At 33.2% G+C, this 16,566-nt stretch overlaps 1 protein-coding gene across 1 annotated transcript; it reads left to right on the forward strand.

Annotated features, from left to right (window-relative positions):
• The first annotated feature begins 8,937 nt into the window (after positions 1-8,937).
• On the forward strand, positions 8,938-10,179 carry LOC123196046 (myb-related protein 308-like). The gene is made up of 3 exons (XM_044609930.1): positions 8,938-9,146; positions 9,260-9,389; positions 9,836-10,179. Exons 1-3 carry the CDS (start codon positions 9,017-9,019, stop codon positions 10,110-10,112), a joined length of 537 nt encoding a protein of 178 aa, XP_044465865.1. The 5' UTR covers positions 8,938-9,016; the 3' UTR covers positions 10,113-10,179.
• Positions 10,180-16,566: the final 6,387 nt, after the last annotated feature.

Here is a 16,566-nt window from a genome sequence, read left to right on the forward strand (position 1 = left end):
TTCCAACAGCTGAAACATAGGGAATGTTCTGCATTTGTTCCTTTTCAAGTTCATTTTTAGGGCATTGGTTCAAATTGAACTTATCACCCTTCACAATTGGTGCTATACTTGGTGAACAATCTTTCGTCCGAAATCTCTCTAAAACTTTATTGATATAAGTTTCTTGAGATAGACTTAGTATGTCTTGAGGTCTATTCCTATAAATCTTAATGCCAATGACATAAGACGCCTCACCCATATCTTTCATATCAAAGTTTTTAGAGAGAAATTGTTTCACCTCATAAAGCAATCCTTTATCATTGGTTACAAGTAATATATCATCCACATATAGAACAAGGACACAAATTTTACTCCCACTAACCTTCTGGTATATACATTGATCCATGATATTCTCTTCAAAACCGAATGAAGAGAAAACCTTATGGAATTTCAAATACCATTGATGGGATGCTTGTTTCAACCCATATATGGACTTCCTAAGTTTGCACACCAAATGCTCACCATCACCAGAGGAGAATCCTTCAGGTTGTTTCATATATACCTCTTCCTCTAAATCTCCATTGAGGAATATCATTTTCACATCCATTTGATACAGTTCCAAGTCAAAATGTGCTACTAATGTCATTATAATACGGAAAGAATCTTTCTTAGATACAGGAGAAAAAGTCTCCGTATAATCGATTCCCTCATTTTGAGTGAAACCCTTAGCAACGAGTCTTGTTTTATATCTCTTGATGTTACGTAATGAGTCTTTCTTTGTTTTATAAACCCATTTACACCCAATGGCCTTTGCCCCATTAGGTAACTTGACAAGATCCCAAACTCCATTACTCTTCATAGATTCCATCTCATCTTTCATGGCATTATACCACAAAATAGATTTACTGTAATCCATTGCTTGTGAAAACGTAATAGGATCATCTTCGGCTCCTAAATTATGGTCAATTTCTTGTAAATACACTATATAATCACTAGAAATAGCTGATTTCTTCATTCTAGTTGATCTTCTTAATGTTGTAACACTATCCTCTTGTGGAGTAGAGTGTACAACTAGTGGTTCAATAATATCTGAAGGTTGTTGAACAATTTGATCTACTAGAGTATTATCAACAACTTGTAGAACTTCATTAATTGGTTGTTCAACATCCATTTGAACTTAAGGGGTGTTGTAAATAACAACCAATCTATTACTCGAAATGGGTGGTTGAGTATCTGAATGATCTTTCTAAAAAATTAAATCCTGAGATTGATCGCTCCTAGTGATTAAGTCATTTTCAAGAAATTTTGCATTTCAAGATTCTACTATTCTATTGCTATGTGATGGACAATAAAATCTATAACCCTTAGACTTTTCGGCATATCCAATGAAATAACCATTTATAGTCCCTGGGTCTAATTTCTTCTCATGTAGATTATAAACTCTTACTTCAGACGGGCATCCCCAAACGCATATATGTCGCAAACTCAATTTCCAACCTTTAAATAACTCAAATGGTGTTTTAGAAACAGCCTTGGTTGGAACTCGATTCAATATATACATTGTCGTTTTAAGAGCTTCTACCCACAGTGATTTAGGAAGTTTGAAGCTGCTAAGCATACTCCGCACCATGTCCAATAGAGTTCGGTTTCTTCTTTCCGCTACACCATTTTGGTATGGAGAATTAGACATAGTGTATTGGGCAACAATCCCATTTTCTTCAAGAAACCTTGCAAATGGACCAGGTGCTTGTCCATCATAAATGTATTTATCATAATATTCTCCACCTCTATCTGATCTCACGATTTTAATTTGTTTTTCAGATTGTTTCTCTACTTCTGCCTTGAAAACCTTAAAGGCATCTAATGCTTCATTCTTGTTATAGAGCATGTAGAGATACATGTATCATGAATAATCATCAATAAATGAGATGAAGTATTTTTGACCATAAGCATCCATATCAGGACTACAAATATTTGTATGTATGATTTCTAATATGTCTGAACTCCTCTTGGCACCTTTCTTTGACTTGTTGGTTTGTTTTCCCTTTATACAATCCACACAAGTATTAAAATCAGTAAAATCTAGAGTATCTAGTACCCCATCATTCACTAACCTTTTAATCCTTTCTATGGAGATATGTCCTAATATTCGATGCCACAATATAGAGGAATTTTCATTCATAACACTCTTTTTAATACCACCATTACCTTGAACATGCATCAAATTAAATGAAACATTGTTTTGTAAATGAATTCGGAACAAACCATCAGACAATGTACCATTTCCCACAACTGCAGATTTATAAATCAAACTAAATGCAGTTTCATTAAATGTAAAGGAAAATCCAAAGGGTACAAGTCTTGAAACAGAAATCAAGTTTCTAGAGAAACTTGGAATATAAAAGGTTTGTTCTAAATCCAAAACAAAACCAGAATCTAAAACTAATCTGCACGTTCCGACCGCTTCCACATGTGAACGCATCTTATTTCCTGAATAGATGCTTTGTTCACTGGCCATCGGCTTCCTTTGGTTTAGAAAGCTCTGCAAGGTATTTGAAATATGGATTGTAGAACTAGAATCAATCCACCAAGTGTTATGACAAACATCAACCATATTAGATTCATAACATACAAGTGAGATTGGATTACCTTTCTTTTCAAGCCAAGCTTTAAACTTAATGCAATCCTTTTTCACATGTCCTTTCTTTTTACAGAAAAAACATTTGGATTCCTTCTTAAATTCAGGCTGATTGAATATTTTATCCTTTCCCTTATACTTAGCTTGGTTCTTCTTCTTCTTCTTCCCTTGTGTAACCATATGTACACTTTCATTCATTTCAATCAACAACCTTCCTTCCTCTTGAACACACATGGTCAGAAGTTCATTGATTGACCATTTTTCCTTATGTGTGTTATAAGAGATTTTGAAAGGTTCGTATTGTTGTGGAAGAGAATATATAATGAAATGCACCAGGAAAGATTTAGACATCTCAATCTCAAGAGCCTTAAGCTGAGCCGCAATATCCCTCATTTGCATGATGTGCTCACGCACACCTTTAACACTAGTGAGCTTCATTGATGTAAATTTTGTTATTAGAGTGCTGGCAAGTGCTTTATCTGAAGACTCAAACTGTTCATCAATAGCCTTCACTAATTGTCTGACATTATTACACTTAGGGATTGAACCACGAATACTAGCAGATATGCGTGTCCTCATGAACATCATACTCAAGCGATTAGATCGCTCCCAACGCTCATACAGGGCAATTTCATTCTGAGTGTTAGTTTTTGTAGCTGTAGGTGGTTCATCCTTCCCAATAGCATAATCAATGTCCATACACCCTAATTAGAGAAGAATTCTCTCCTTCCAAATTTTATAATTATCACCACTCAAAATAGGAACATCACATACATTATCAGAGAAATTCACAGGTTGAATAACTGCAAATAAATATTAATATACACGTTTAAGTCACTAAATTTGAAGCTATCAAAATAATATCATGTTCTACCAATGTATAAACATGTTTTAAATATATAAACCAACATAAAAACTGTCTGTGGACTAAGTTTTTAATTTAAATAGGTTTATATACAAATATATAAACCGTATGATGAAACTACCAAATTATATTCCTTTTCTTAATTCCTGTGGGTAGATTAAGAAAAATAATTTGTTATTTCATCATAATTAATCACATAAATATAATAAAAATTCCTGTGGGATAAGATTTATCATACTTACATTGATTAATTACAATTAATGTCATATAACTAAATATGATCCCAAGATATTTAATGTATAACTTTGATATAATCAAAGATGTTGTGACTACTCTATGATTAATCAAAATTAGACTAATCACATGACATCTAATTTTATGCATAGAATCCTTAAAAAATTATTTAAAGTATAATTTCATTTAAACTAAAATTATGCATAAAATTAACCATATATATAATCACTAAAAAATTGGATAAATGAAACTTAAATTATCCAATTAAAAATAATAATAATAATTTTGGCAATCACATATTATAAAAATATATTTTATTAAGGCCAAAATGTATAATATATTCAAACTGAACCCTAAAAGCTTTTATTTTTCATGGCAGAGGATCGTAACGGGTTCCAGCAAACTAAAGTTTTATGAAAACTAAAACGAAAGCATATAAGAATGTACGATGTCCCGAATTCCCAACAAAAATAAAATTGGCTGGGCGGCAAATATCTCATTCAAAACGCGAGATTGAAGTAATTTTTACATTTTAATAAAGCAGATGAACGACATGTCATCCGCTAGAAATGAATGAAGATGTCATGTCGGCTGGCAGTGCATGACAAAAGAGACAGAAGTGATCGGTATGACATGTCGTCTGCAGAAACCAAAAGCAAATGACATGTCATCTGAAGATCGTCCCTAACCTCTAGCCGGATCAAGATTCGGGTCGATAGACCCAGTTTCAGATCTGTATACATTTTGCACTCTAAATCAGCCTACAAAACTTTGATTTTGACGTTCCATATATCAAAATTCTCAGTTTTTGATGTAGAATTCATCTAAATAAAAATTTTAAACAAAAAATGCCAACAACCAACTTTCTCTTTCTAAAGAAATTTGGGATTACATAAAATTTTGCATGTTATACAGATCAAAGCAAGGCAGAGGCATAAAATAGCTCTGATACCAAATATAGAAACATGTATATGGTCTCTATCTAAGCATATATATACTGAGTATGCAAGATAGAAACCAAAATTAAATTGTGGAATATTAAACACTAACCTCTAACCATTGCTTGACGATTTGATGCAGTATAATCCTCTGGAAATTGCTTGCAAGTTTCGTCTTCTAGGTAATCTTTTTTTCCACATAGAATGGTGTATGTTTTTCTTTTAGGAAAAAGCTCACCCAAGGACCCTATTTATAACCTTAAATCAGCATTCTACCATTAAGAATGCAACGCAACGTGTGGAGTTATGACACGAGAGTTACAAACCATAATACATGAGAGTTACAGACCATTAAACTATGAAGAAGTAACTGCATGAAACAGTTACCATTAAGTCATGAAGAAGTAACTGCATGAAGCAGTTACCATTAAGCCATGAAGAAAAAACTGACATTTACAGTTAAACCCAACATGACAAATTTACAAGTTTGACTTTATAATTAAACCTAACAAGACAAATATATAAGTGTTTGAGTACAGTGAATTATTTTCAACATGTATACTATATCTTATCCTTGCTCTCTCCACTCATTCTCTCTCTAAACTATTTTGGTAAGTAACCCATTCTTCTTTTTGTTCTATCTTCTTGCAACTCATTTTCTCTCTAAACTTTTGTACCTCACCCTTGATGTTGTTTCATGCCACCACTGTTATGAGGACTCCTTTTAATTGTGGGAAGTTTTACATCCTTAATTCGATTCTAGGGTTTATGACTGTTTATATTAAAAATGACAGTCTCTTTAGTTTATTTATTATACTTTTCAGATATCACTTTTTGGTGTCATGATAATGTCATAACACATATGTTTTCTATTGTTCGTTCTTTTAGTTTTTTAATTTTGAGTCGACAGAATTTGTTCTATTTTTGTTGTCAATCTCATAATGATTTGTATGTTAAATTTATTTTCATGATATTAGGACAGATTTATGGACTGAATTTGTTCTTAGGAGTTACTTTTTTCTTACAAATAATTCTGATGTGCATAGAGTAAGAGGTAGATGACATTGTAAGAGTTGAGACTTGGGGGAAATCTTTTCATGTGATTTTGTTTTAATTTTTTTTATAAATGAAATAGATGTTAGGGTCTATGATGATTTATTTATTATACTCTTCAGACATTACTCTCATTTGTGACTTTTAATTATCGTATTTTATACACCGTATATGTTTCTAGCAATTTTACATACTTTCATGTTATTTTGTTGTAACTTTCGTTTTCCTTGTATTATATCTTCTTGCAACTCATTCTCTGCCTAAAAGAATTAAATCCCTGAATGTATACCTTTTTTTTTTTTAAGTAAAAGATTATTATACCAACAATAAACAAAGACATTTATTATGTAATAATAGAATGCTCCAACATCCCATATTTGAAAAGGTTAAACATATAAATTTCTAAAAGTGACTTTCTTATTATCGAAAAAATCTCTTGATACCCAATTTTAGAAAAAGTTTTATGTGCCTTCAAAGATTTTTCACCTAACAATTTCGCCCTTTTTTTTATAAAAAATAATTGTCTTCTCCCATTCAATAATGTATAATATTTTTTAAAAAAAATTAATTCAATATAAACCATGGTAACATTTAAATTTGCATGAATAATTTGATGTTTTACAATTAAACCCAACAAGACAAATATATAAGTGTTTGAGTACAGTGAATTATTTTCAACGGGTATACTATATCCTACTCCTTGCTCTCTCCAAACTTCTGCGCCTCATTGTCTCTCTAAACTCTTCTTGCAACTCTTTTTCTGGTAAGTAATCCGTTCTTCTTTCTATTCTATCTTCTTGCAACTCATTTTCTCTCTAAACTTATCATTAGGTTTCCTCTCATTCTCTATCTTTATAATAAAAATAACTATCTGTTTAGTTTATTTGTTATACTTTTTAGATATCACTTTTCACATGTAACTTTCAATTATTGTATTGTTGGCATAGTGTATGTTTCCAATAATTGTACTTTCATTCTTCTTTTTGTTTTGGCCTTTGGGTTGTCGGAAACTTAGGTCTTTATCAGTAGGTTTATGAGTTTGTTATAATATTCTTTATTTTTCTGTAGTTATGTTATTACTTTATTTTGTTGCTTTGGGTTGTATACTAATTCATTAGATTGGTTTATTTGGACAATATCCCATGACTTTACTTTTCACATTGAATAAGTTTTTGTGTTAAATTTTGGTGTTTTTTCCTTTGTTATACTTATTTTTAATTGTTAAATGTGATAAAATCATATTTTGATTGGTTATTTGCTACCATGTAATTCATTCAAGAAGGGGAGAATATGAATTTTGTTTTATTAGTTTAATTGTTTTCTTTCCAACTGTTAGAAAATTGCCTCTTTATGTCTCATATCTATTAATTTATTCTCTTTGTATTTTACCAAATGCTATAAATAAAGGTTTTGGTTTTAATTCAAAATCATCCAAAAAATAATTGTAGTTAAACACAATTGTATTGAGAACATCCTATTATTAGAGATCTCCAATAGTTTATTTTTTTTTTTGTAATTATTCTTTGAAGATAGTGAAAGTAGTCAGTGGCGCTGAGGACGTAAGTACATTTACAGAACCTAGTAAATTTTTGTGTTCTTTTTCTTTTATTTTCTGCCTTAATGATTTATTATATTCAATAACATAAAAATTGTGTTTTATATTTCCGCTGCACAACACCAACATCATGTACCTTACAGAGAGAATAAGAGTAGAATAAATTAGTATAAAGAAGATTATAGCAATGTCAATATGATCATATAAATAAGAGCTTCTTTACATTTTCTCAGCAACCAGAAGATTATAGCAATGACAGTATGATCATATAAATAAGAGGTTCTTTACATTTTCTTAGCAACCAAACAAATTTCCATTAAATAAAAATATAGAAGCTCAAAAAGCAAATTGATGTAAACACTTTTCAGTCTCAATTGAATAATAGCAGCGTTTGACAACAGCAAAATAATTTTAGAATTTGCATCACAAACAAAGCAGTAAACCCTTAGCGTGAGGTTGTCCTATTCCAGCTCAATAGACAGTTCGTCTTCTCCATCTTCTCTTCAGTCTTGCCATGTTTTAATAAAATGAATTATTATCAAAATTACTGAAAATAATTAAAGAAAAGATGAGATAGTGAGAGAAACCTAATGATGAGTTTAGAGAGAGAATGAGAGGACAGAGCAAGGATATTGAACTCTACTCAAAATTAATATCCATGCACGCTTAAATTATTTATCTCCTATTGGGTTTAATTGTAAAACTGTGGAACTTACAGTAATAATATCAAATTATAAATGTTATCATGGTCTTATAATAATGTGATTTGAAAAAATATACTTCACATATTAAGTATCTTAATTATTTCACGAAGCCACTCAATCTCGTGTGTGCTTCACACATCTCTTATCATGATATTACCAAATTGGATCGTGACAATATTTATGTTCGCTTTAACACTAAAATTTCTCCTAAGTTTATTATTTTTATTTAGGAAAGTCAAGCAAGGGATTAATAATAAAAAATGAAAAATCTTGTGTGCCTTGGCCGCTGATTTGCATGGCAAAACCTGACAGCTTATGTTGAGTTTTTGATGCTTGGACATTTCCTAATACATGTAATTAGAATAATTAATTGATTAATGGTTTCAGTAAGTGGGGTTTGGTATTTTAATTACATTACAAGTGTGCTTCTAACTAAGAATAAACCTAGTGGCAATGACACTTTCCCTCCTTTCAAATCTAACGGTCAACCTTATCCCACCATGTGGTTGTAACCTAATATCCATCCGTTGGTTTCACTCACCTTTATTAATTAATCATTTAATTAAAAAATACTTAATCAGCAGCCATCCAAAATTAATCACCCCTTCTTGGCGGAAGCCTTTTTTTTTTTTTTTTTTTTCAACTATCAATTCAAAGATATATATACATATGTTCATTCGTTGATTAAAAGATAAATTTCTTATATATAAATATACAAAATACGATGATATATGGGGGTACACGTGCAAGCTTGTCATGGAAGTAGATATATCCAAGAAAAAGTAGATGAAAGTGAGGAACTTAAAATGGATTGAAGATGGTAGGTGAGCTCCATTCCAAGTATGGAAAATTCATAAAATTTATCAAAATCAAATAAAAAAAATAAAAAATTCAGTTGCCCTTGACCAATAATTCTTTGTCTGGCCAACAGTAAGTCAATAGCACTTGGAAAGTCAATAAATTCTCTCATATTCATTCTTTCTTCATATCCATTCATCATTGCCCTTCTGTTCCATTCAATTCTTCATCTTCCGTTTTTACATTGTTGTAATGAGGAAGCCTTGCTGTGAAAAGAATGGCACCAACAAGGGAGCCTGGAGTCAACATGAAGATCAAAAGCTCATTGACTATATTCAAAAGCATGGAGAAGGCTGCTGGCGCTCCATTCCTCAAGCTGCTGGTATTTCCTCCACAACCAACAACACTACTTCTCTTTTACTTTTATATTCCCACAACTCCTACTAAGAAGAAGCACAAAACAGCACTTAATGCATGCAATGTTGTTCTCTTTAGGGTTGCTTCGGTGTGGAAAAAGTTGCAGACTGAGATGGGTAAATTATCTGAGGCCAGACCTTAAACGTGGCAACTTTGGCCAAGATGAAGAAGACCTTATCATCAAGCTCCATGCACTTCTTGGAAACAGGTGAATTATCTTACAGAAAGGTTCATTTTTGCACTTGAACATCTGGTAACTGACTAGAGCTTAATTTGCACCATTCATTGTTGTACAAATTAATTATATATAAAAGAATAATAATCAAATGTGACAAATTTACGCGGTGGGTGCGGTGCAATGACTCCTACGTAAAAATGTCTGTCTTTAAGACATGATCTGACTTTACACTCCAACAGAATCTTCTTTAAGCTGAGGCTAATTTTAACCTTCACTTTCAATGCTCAAATTCATCTACATTGTTTATTAAAACAGCTACTTAATCTAATTACTGTCTGCCATCTAATATTGAAAGACAATATTTGACTGAATTAAGCAATCTATATAATTCATAAATCAGTTAGATTTTATTATAATTTCTCCTACTATAAATATATATATAGATATAGATATGTAGGCTGAACAACCTTTTACAGGTGGTCACTGATAGCTGGAAGATTGCCAGGAAGAACAGACAATGAAGTGAAGAATCACTGGAACACCCATCTGAAAAGGAAACTGGTGCAAATGGGAATCGATCCCAAAAATCATCATATAAGACACAAGACAGCTCCGGCCAAATCCTTTGTTTCAAACCAAAAATGTAATTCTGCAACTGAAGAAGACGATAATCGAGTGTTGGATTCTGTGAATGGTCCTGAGAGTTTTGCAGTTAGCGGTTTGCCTGATCTTAATCTTGATCTTAATTTGTGACGATTAAGGATAGATAATGCCAATGTGGAATGACATTAATGATTAAGGATGATTTTTGTGTGATTAATTTGAGTTAAATTAAATATAGCCACCGATTAAAAGAAGAGAAATTTTAAAAAATGGCCAAAATGCCCTCCCATTAAGCAAAAATGCCCAAAATCACTATTTCTAAGCCAAAATGCCCAAAATCACTATTTCCAAACAAAAAATGCTATGACTTTTTTTAAAATACCAAAATTACCCTTTTCCTTATATTTATATAATCCTCCTCACTCATTATGGGGTTAAATATAATTTTAGATAAATATGGAGGGTTTTTGGATATTTTACATTGTAAAGGCATTTTGATATTTATTTATTTATTTCAAACTTTTTCTAAAATGTCAAAATTACCCTTCCCCTCATTTATATAACTCTCCTCACTCACTATAGGGGTTAAATGTAATTTTAGATAAATATAGAGGATTTTTGGATATTTTACATTGTAAAGGCATTTTCATATTTATTTATTTATTTCAAACTTTTTCTAAAATATCAAAATTACCCTTCCCCTCATCTATATAAACCTTCCTCATTCATTTTATTTACACACACTTCTCATATCACTCAAACACTCACTCTCACTTTCATTTTTTTTCAACATCAATTAGTAAGGATTCGTTCGGATGAAAGAAGTTCGTATTTTTGAATTCGACTCGAAAAAATACTATTCATCAAAAAAAGATATTTATGTCAATCTTAGCTTAAAATTTAATTTTATTTGTTAAGTCTAGTTTTTATGTCATAATATGGGGGTTAAATGCAATGTTTGACAAGTATGGGGGATTAAATGTAATTTAGGATAAATATGGGGGGTTTTTGGATATTTTACATTGTAAAGGCATTTTCATATTTATTTATTTATTTCATTACTTTTTCTAAAATGTCAAAATTACTCTTCCCCTCATCTATATAAACCCTCCTCACTCATTTTATTTACACACACTTTTCATATCACTCAAACACTCACTCTCACTTTCATTTTTTTTTCAACATCAATTAGTAGGGATTCGTTCGGACGAAAGAAGTTCGTATTTTTGAATTCGACTCGAAAAATACTATTTATCAAAAAAAGTATTTATGTCAATCTTAGCCTAAAACTTAATTTTATTTGTTAAGTCTAGTTTTTATGTCATAATATGGGGGTTAAATGCAATGTTCGACAATATTATTTAAAAAATGAAATCAACTACGATACATATCCATATATAACCACAAATAAAGTATATCATACACATATATACATACAATAAATATATACATCTAAACATAAGAATAACGATAAATATACATCCGTGAGCTACTCGATATAATGAAAATACAACTGCGTCGCTAATCGTCGACGCATAACGGTAGACGACTCTCGGAGAAAAACGTAGCTACGTGACAACGCCAAACACTCAAAAAATCGTAACAGAAACACGCCACAGTCACCGGAGCCCAATCCCTGCTGAGGGACATCCGATGCTCGATGCAAAGTGAGGGGATCACGTCGTGGAGTCCTCCCAGAAGCTGTCCAAAAACTCGTCGCCGCTAATAACGCGGGAATAAAGGTCATGTACGGTCGCATGCGCTGCTCCAAAGTTCCTATATTCCCTGAATATGAAACCTCTGAATCGTATACCGTAATCGACCACTCACGGAAATCTATAACTTCGGTGACCCAATGTGCGTTCTCGAAGTTTATAGGGATGAAAACCTATAAACAATGAGATATTTTAGTTACTTATCGTTGTCATTAACCAATTGAATGTAATAGAAATATATATAAACTCTACCTGATCGACCATCCCCCATGGTTTGTACAACAATCTCGGGGTGTACGCTGCATCAACCATCCTCGTGAAGAGCCCCGAAAACTCAAACTCACCAATCGGTGTGGTCTGTCAACTCTTTCAAGCCATCTCAATATGGCCTCCAAAGAATGTGTGGGCAGTCGTCCACCGCTGTGAGATAGTCGACTGGTGATCGTCCTGCTGCCGACGTAATAAAGCCAAAAAAGAATCCACATGCTAAAATGGTATAAACAAGTTCACGTGTTAATTATTAATAAATATAGCTAGCTATTTACCAAATTATATAGTATAAACAACTCACATCGTCGCTCAACCACTCGCGTAACTCTACAACAAGTCTCCAGAAGCTGTCCTTCGACTTCGATCCTATGAAGTACACATCATGTGTGTCAGAAGCCGCAGCTCTGGTATACCATGTGAGGAAAGATTCCTCACGGTCTAGCGCAGAGGATGGAATAGTCCTGAGTTGCCGTTTCGCCCTCCCTCTGAGTGGATTTGTATACGGGGTGCAAACCAGTGGACCCTTCCGGACGATCTGACCACGTGCTGTACGAACCAACTGCATGTTACAAAAAAATATTAATTCCTTATTTCATTCAACAAAAACATACACATTATTCGATTTATGTTACCTTCTCTATGTATGCGGGAGGAGGTTTAACTGGAGAATCCTGAGAAGCGGTCAAGTCAACAGCGCGTGCTCCGTTGACAGACTGCATAATTATATATTAAAACATCTTAGTGACATATATTTATCAATTATATTTATTTAGTAATTATAATTGACAAATCTCAATGTGAACGGTCTCAGAAACATCCTCCTGGAAGTCCTCCTCCTGTGAACTAATATCCACAAGCTTTTTGGTCGAGCTCGGGATATCAGCAAGTAACCAGAGTCGCTCGTCCTGAAAAAAAGACAAAACATCATTTAAAAAAAATATAATATTAAAGACAAATTGATCAATGATATTTCTTAAATCCCCATAACCTAAACTTCCGAGGAAGGTGTTCGGAGATAACCCTCGATCAATGATATGTCAATGTCGAGTCCCTATATGCATCAAAAGGAAAAAAAATGATTAATGATATTTAATATAAAATATCATATGAACAATAATTTTCATACCTCCAGTAGACGATCTAAAGCGATAGGAGATCCGATCGGTAAACCCTCTTCATGACGAAGACCCTATACAAATATATACCATGAATTAATCGATAACAAAATAGTATTAAAAATTAAGTTATAATGATAAGTGACATACCTCAGATCGGATCGGTGAAGTCACCGAAGGGTCAACCAGTGTCTCATCCTGTTGACTACCCTAAGATAATAGTAATATTAAATCTATTCAGTCATATTTTATATATAACGATATTGTAATTTAATAACAACATTGGGGCATTAAATATAAATTTGAAATTACATACGTACCTCATGTGACTGATGGGATGGTATTGCGGTATCAATGGGGGAGGTCGTCCCAATAACGTCGTCCCTCTCCTGTACGAAAGTAATAATAGTTGTCAAAATAATTACACTGTAGACATTTTATATAAGTAATAAATTAGAAGTAGTTTTACAACCTCAGTGACGAGGGCTGGATATGTACGTGTGACGATGTCCTCCAAACGAGTCATACGATCCTCTAATCGAGTCATCTGAGAAGAAATATTGTCACATAATCGAGACATCTGAGAAGAGATATCGTCACGAAAACTCGATATCTCACGTAAAATCGTAGCACCCCAGTGCGCTAATGTAGCATCTGATGTAGAAATACGGGGTGATACGAATGGGGGACACTTCTCGCGGGCATGATAGGTAGTGCGGTCCTCCACTCCAGGGTGCTCCTCCATGCTAGGGTGGTCCTCCACTCCAGAGTGCTCCTTTACGCTAGGGTGGTCCTCCACTCCAGGATGGTCTATCGTTCGTGGGCTCTGAACAACAGGGGAACATATAGGCTGCTCCATAACAGGAGGCTGAATAGGCTCTTCATGTGTCTCAGAAGTCTCGATGGGTATATCTGAAGGTCTTGAGGATGGATAAGCCCCGTTTTTAGCCGCGATCGAAACCGAAGAAGATGAGGAGGAATCAACATCGGGTGAACTAGTGTACTCACGAATCTCAGCGTACCACGGTAAACCCTCCTCGATCGATGATGGACGAAGAGGGAATGTGACATCCTCCTAATGATGAAGATATATAAGTCAAAATAATTGTAACACATAATGAATTAATCGACTTATTAATTAAATAGTACATACCGGATCACCAGTAAAAATACGACCGATATGAGTCCAACCATGAACGTCTCGCGTACGCCACCTAAACATTCGTGGGGACGAATAGGGATGGACAAGGTCAATCCAATCGTGTAACGTCTCTAGAGTCTCATATATCCAGTATTGTAATACATTCATTTACGATGTAAATAAATCAATTTATATTTTTGTCAATTAATAAATATAAATAATAATATAAAACTTACCTGAAATGCGAAAGAAAATCCGTAAAGGTCGTATTTACGGATTTCAGGCATTCGTCCGGAACATACTCTCTCACTCGCCTGTGCATAGAATCGTATGTCATCTGCCACACAGCAACGCCCCAAGGGTAGGAATTGAACCCATCCAAATGATCAACTAACTGAAAGTAATCCGTAAACACCTTCTTTCGTCGATCATTCCCCAACAAAACAATGTGAAGAATATACAACAAGGCCATCTTGACAGCGTCAATATCGTCATCCCCCCATGGCCTTGACAAGAAAACACGCTTTAAGTCATGATACTGCACCATCGAAAAACCTCGAAAGTATGTATCTCTGATCCTATGACAGGATAAGCGAGACATATAAGAAGAAACATCAGTCCGTCGACTAAACGAAAGACCTGTCACTAGCGCAAACTCAAACGGGCTAAATCTCACATCAACCCCACTAACCCTGAACCAAAACTCGTTTCTGGCAGAAGGTCGATGTAGCTGTCGGAGTAGAAAAGCATGAACCGACATCCCAGAGAATTTGGTTTCGGATAAACGAAGGAGATACCTGAAACATGTCCTCTCAAATAGTCGTAGCTGATCTGCGGTCAATGTAGAAGTAACCCGAGATAATGCGGCACGCTGTGCACGATATATCGCATCTGCCCGGAAGTGTCTGGATTCATCAGGGAATCGCAACTCGCTCTCAACCCGTCTCCTTTTGCGAGAAATATCATGTAACAATATAAAAAACTCGTTAGACATTCATAAAAACAAATATGTAAACAAATGTATTCGTGGGAAAACATAAAAAGATGAAAAATACCAAATAATCAAAAAGGAAATGAAAAAACTTAAAAAACAAGATTTAAGTGTCTGTTAACGATGAAATTCGAATAAATAAACTTGAAATTTGAATTCTACACGTTCAACTACCCTACAATGTTAAGAAACGAAAAATCGATAGAAAATCTATCAAATACGAGTCGATATAGCAAAAAAATGTGAAATTCAGAAAAATTGTAATGAAATTTGATTTCTATAGAATGTTAACAATCGAAAAATCAACGAAAAATAAGAAAATATGAGTTGATATATCCTGAAATGGTGAAATTTAAAAAAACGGAACTGAAATTTGAATTCTGAAAGTTGAAAAACCCTAGAGTGGCAACAATCAAAAAATCCTTCGGAAATCTGAAAAATACGAGTCAAAATCTCGTAAAACGATAAAATTCGAAAAAGAAAACTGAAAATCGAATTCTAACAGTTGAAAAACCCTAGAATGGCAACAATCAAAAAATCTTTCGGAAATTGGAAAAATACAAGTCAAAATCTCACAAAACGGTGAAATTTGAAAAAATAGAACTGAAATTCGAATTTTAAAAGTTGAAAAACCCTAGAATGGCAACAATCGAAAAATCTTTCAGAAATCTGGAAAATACGAGTCAAAATCTCGTAAAACAGTGAAATTCGAAAAAATGAAACTGAAATTCGAATTATAAAATTTGAAAAACCCTAGAATAACAACAATCGAAAATTCCTTCAAAAATCTAAAACATACGAGTCGAAATCTCGTAAAAAGGTAAAATTCGAAAAAACGTAAATGGAATTCGAATTCTAAAAGTTGAAAAACCCCAGAATGGCAACAATCGAAAAATCCTTCAAAAATCTGTAAAATACGAGTCGAAATCTCGTAAAACAGTAAAATTCAAAAAAACAAAACTGAAATTCGAATTCTAAAATTCGAAAAACCCTAGAATAGCAACAATCGAAAATTACTTCGAAAATCTAAAAAATACGAGTCGAAATCTTGTAAAACGGTAAAATTCAAAAAAGGAAACTGAAAATCGAATTCTAACAGTTGAAAAACCTTAGAATGACAACGATCGAAAAATCCTTCGAAAATTTGAAAAATACAAGTCAAAATCTCGTAAAATGGTGAAATTTGAAAAAACGGAACTGTAATTCGAATTCTAAAAGTTGAAAAACCTTAGAACGGAAACAATCAAAAAATCCTTCAAAAATCTGAAATATATGACTCGAAATCTCGTAAAATGGTGAAATTCGAAAAAACGAAAATAGAATTCGAGTTCTAAAAGTTGAAAAACCCTAGAATGGTAACAATCGAACAATC

This window comes from Mangifera indica, chromosome 14, assembly GCF_011075055.1.
Source record: "Mangifera indica cultivar Alphonso chromosome 14, CATAS_Mindica_2.1, whole genome shotgun sequence".
NCBI lineage: Eukaryota > Viridiplantae > Streptophyta > Magnoliopsida > Sapindales > Anacardiaceae > Mangifera > Mangifera indica.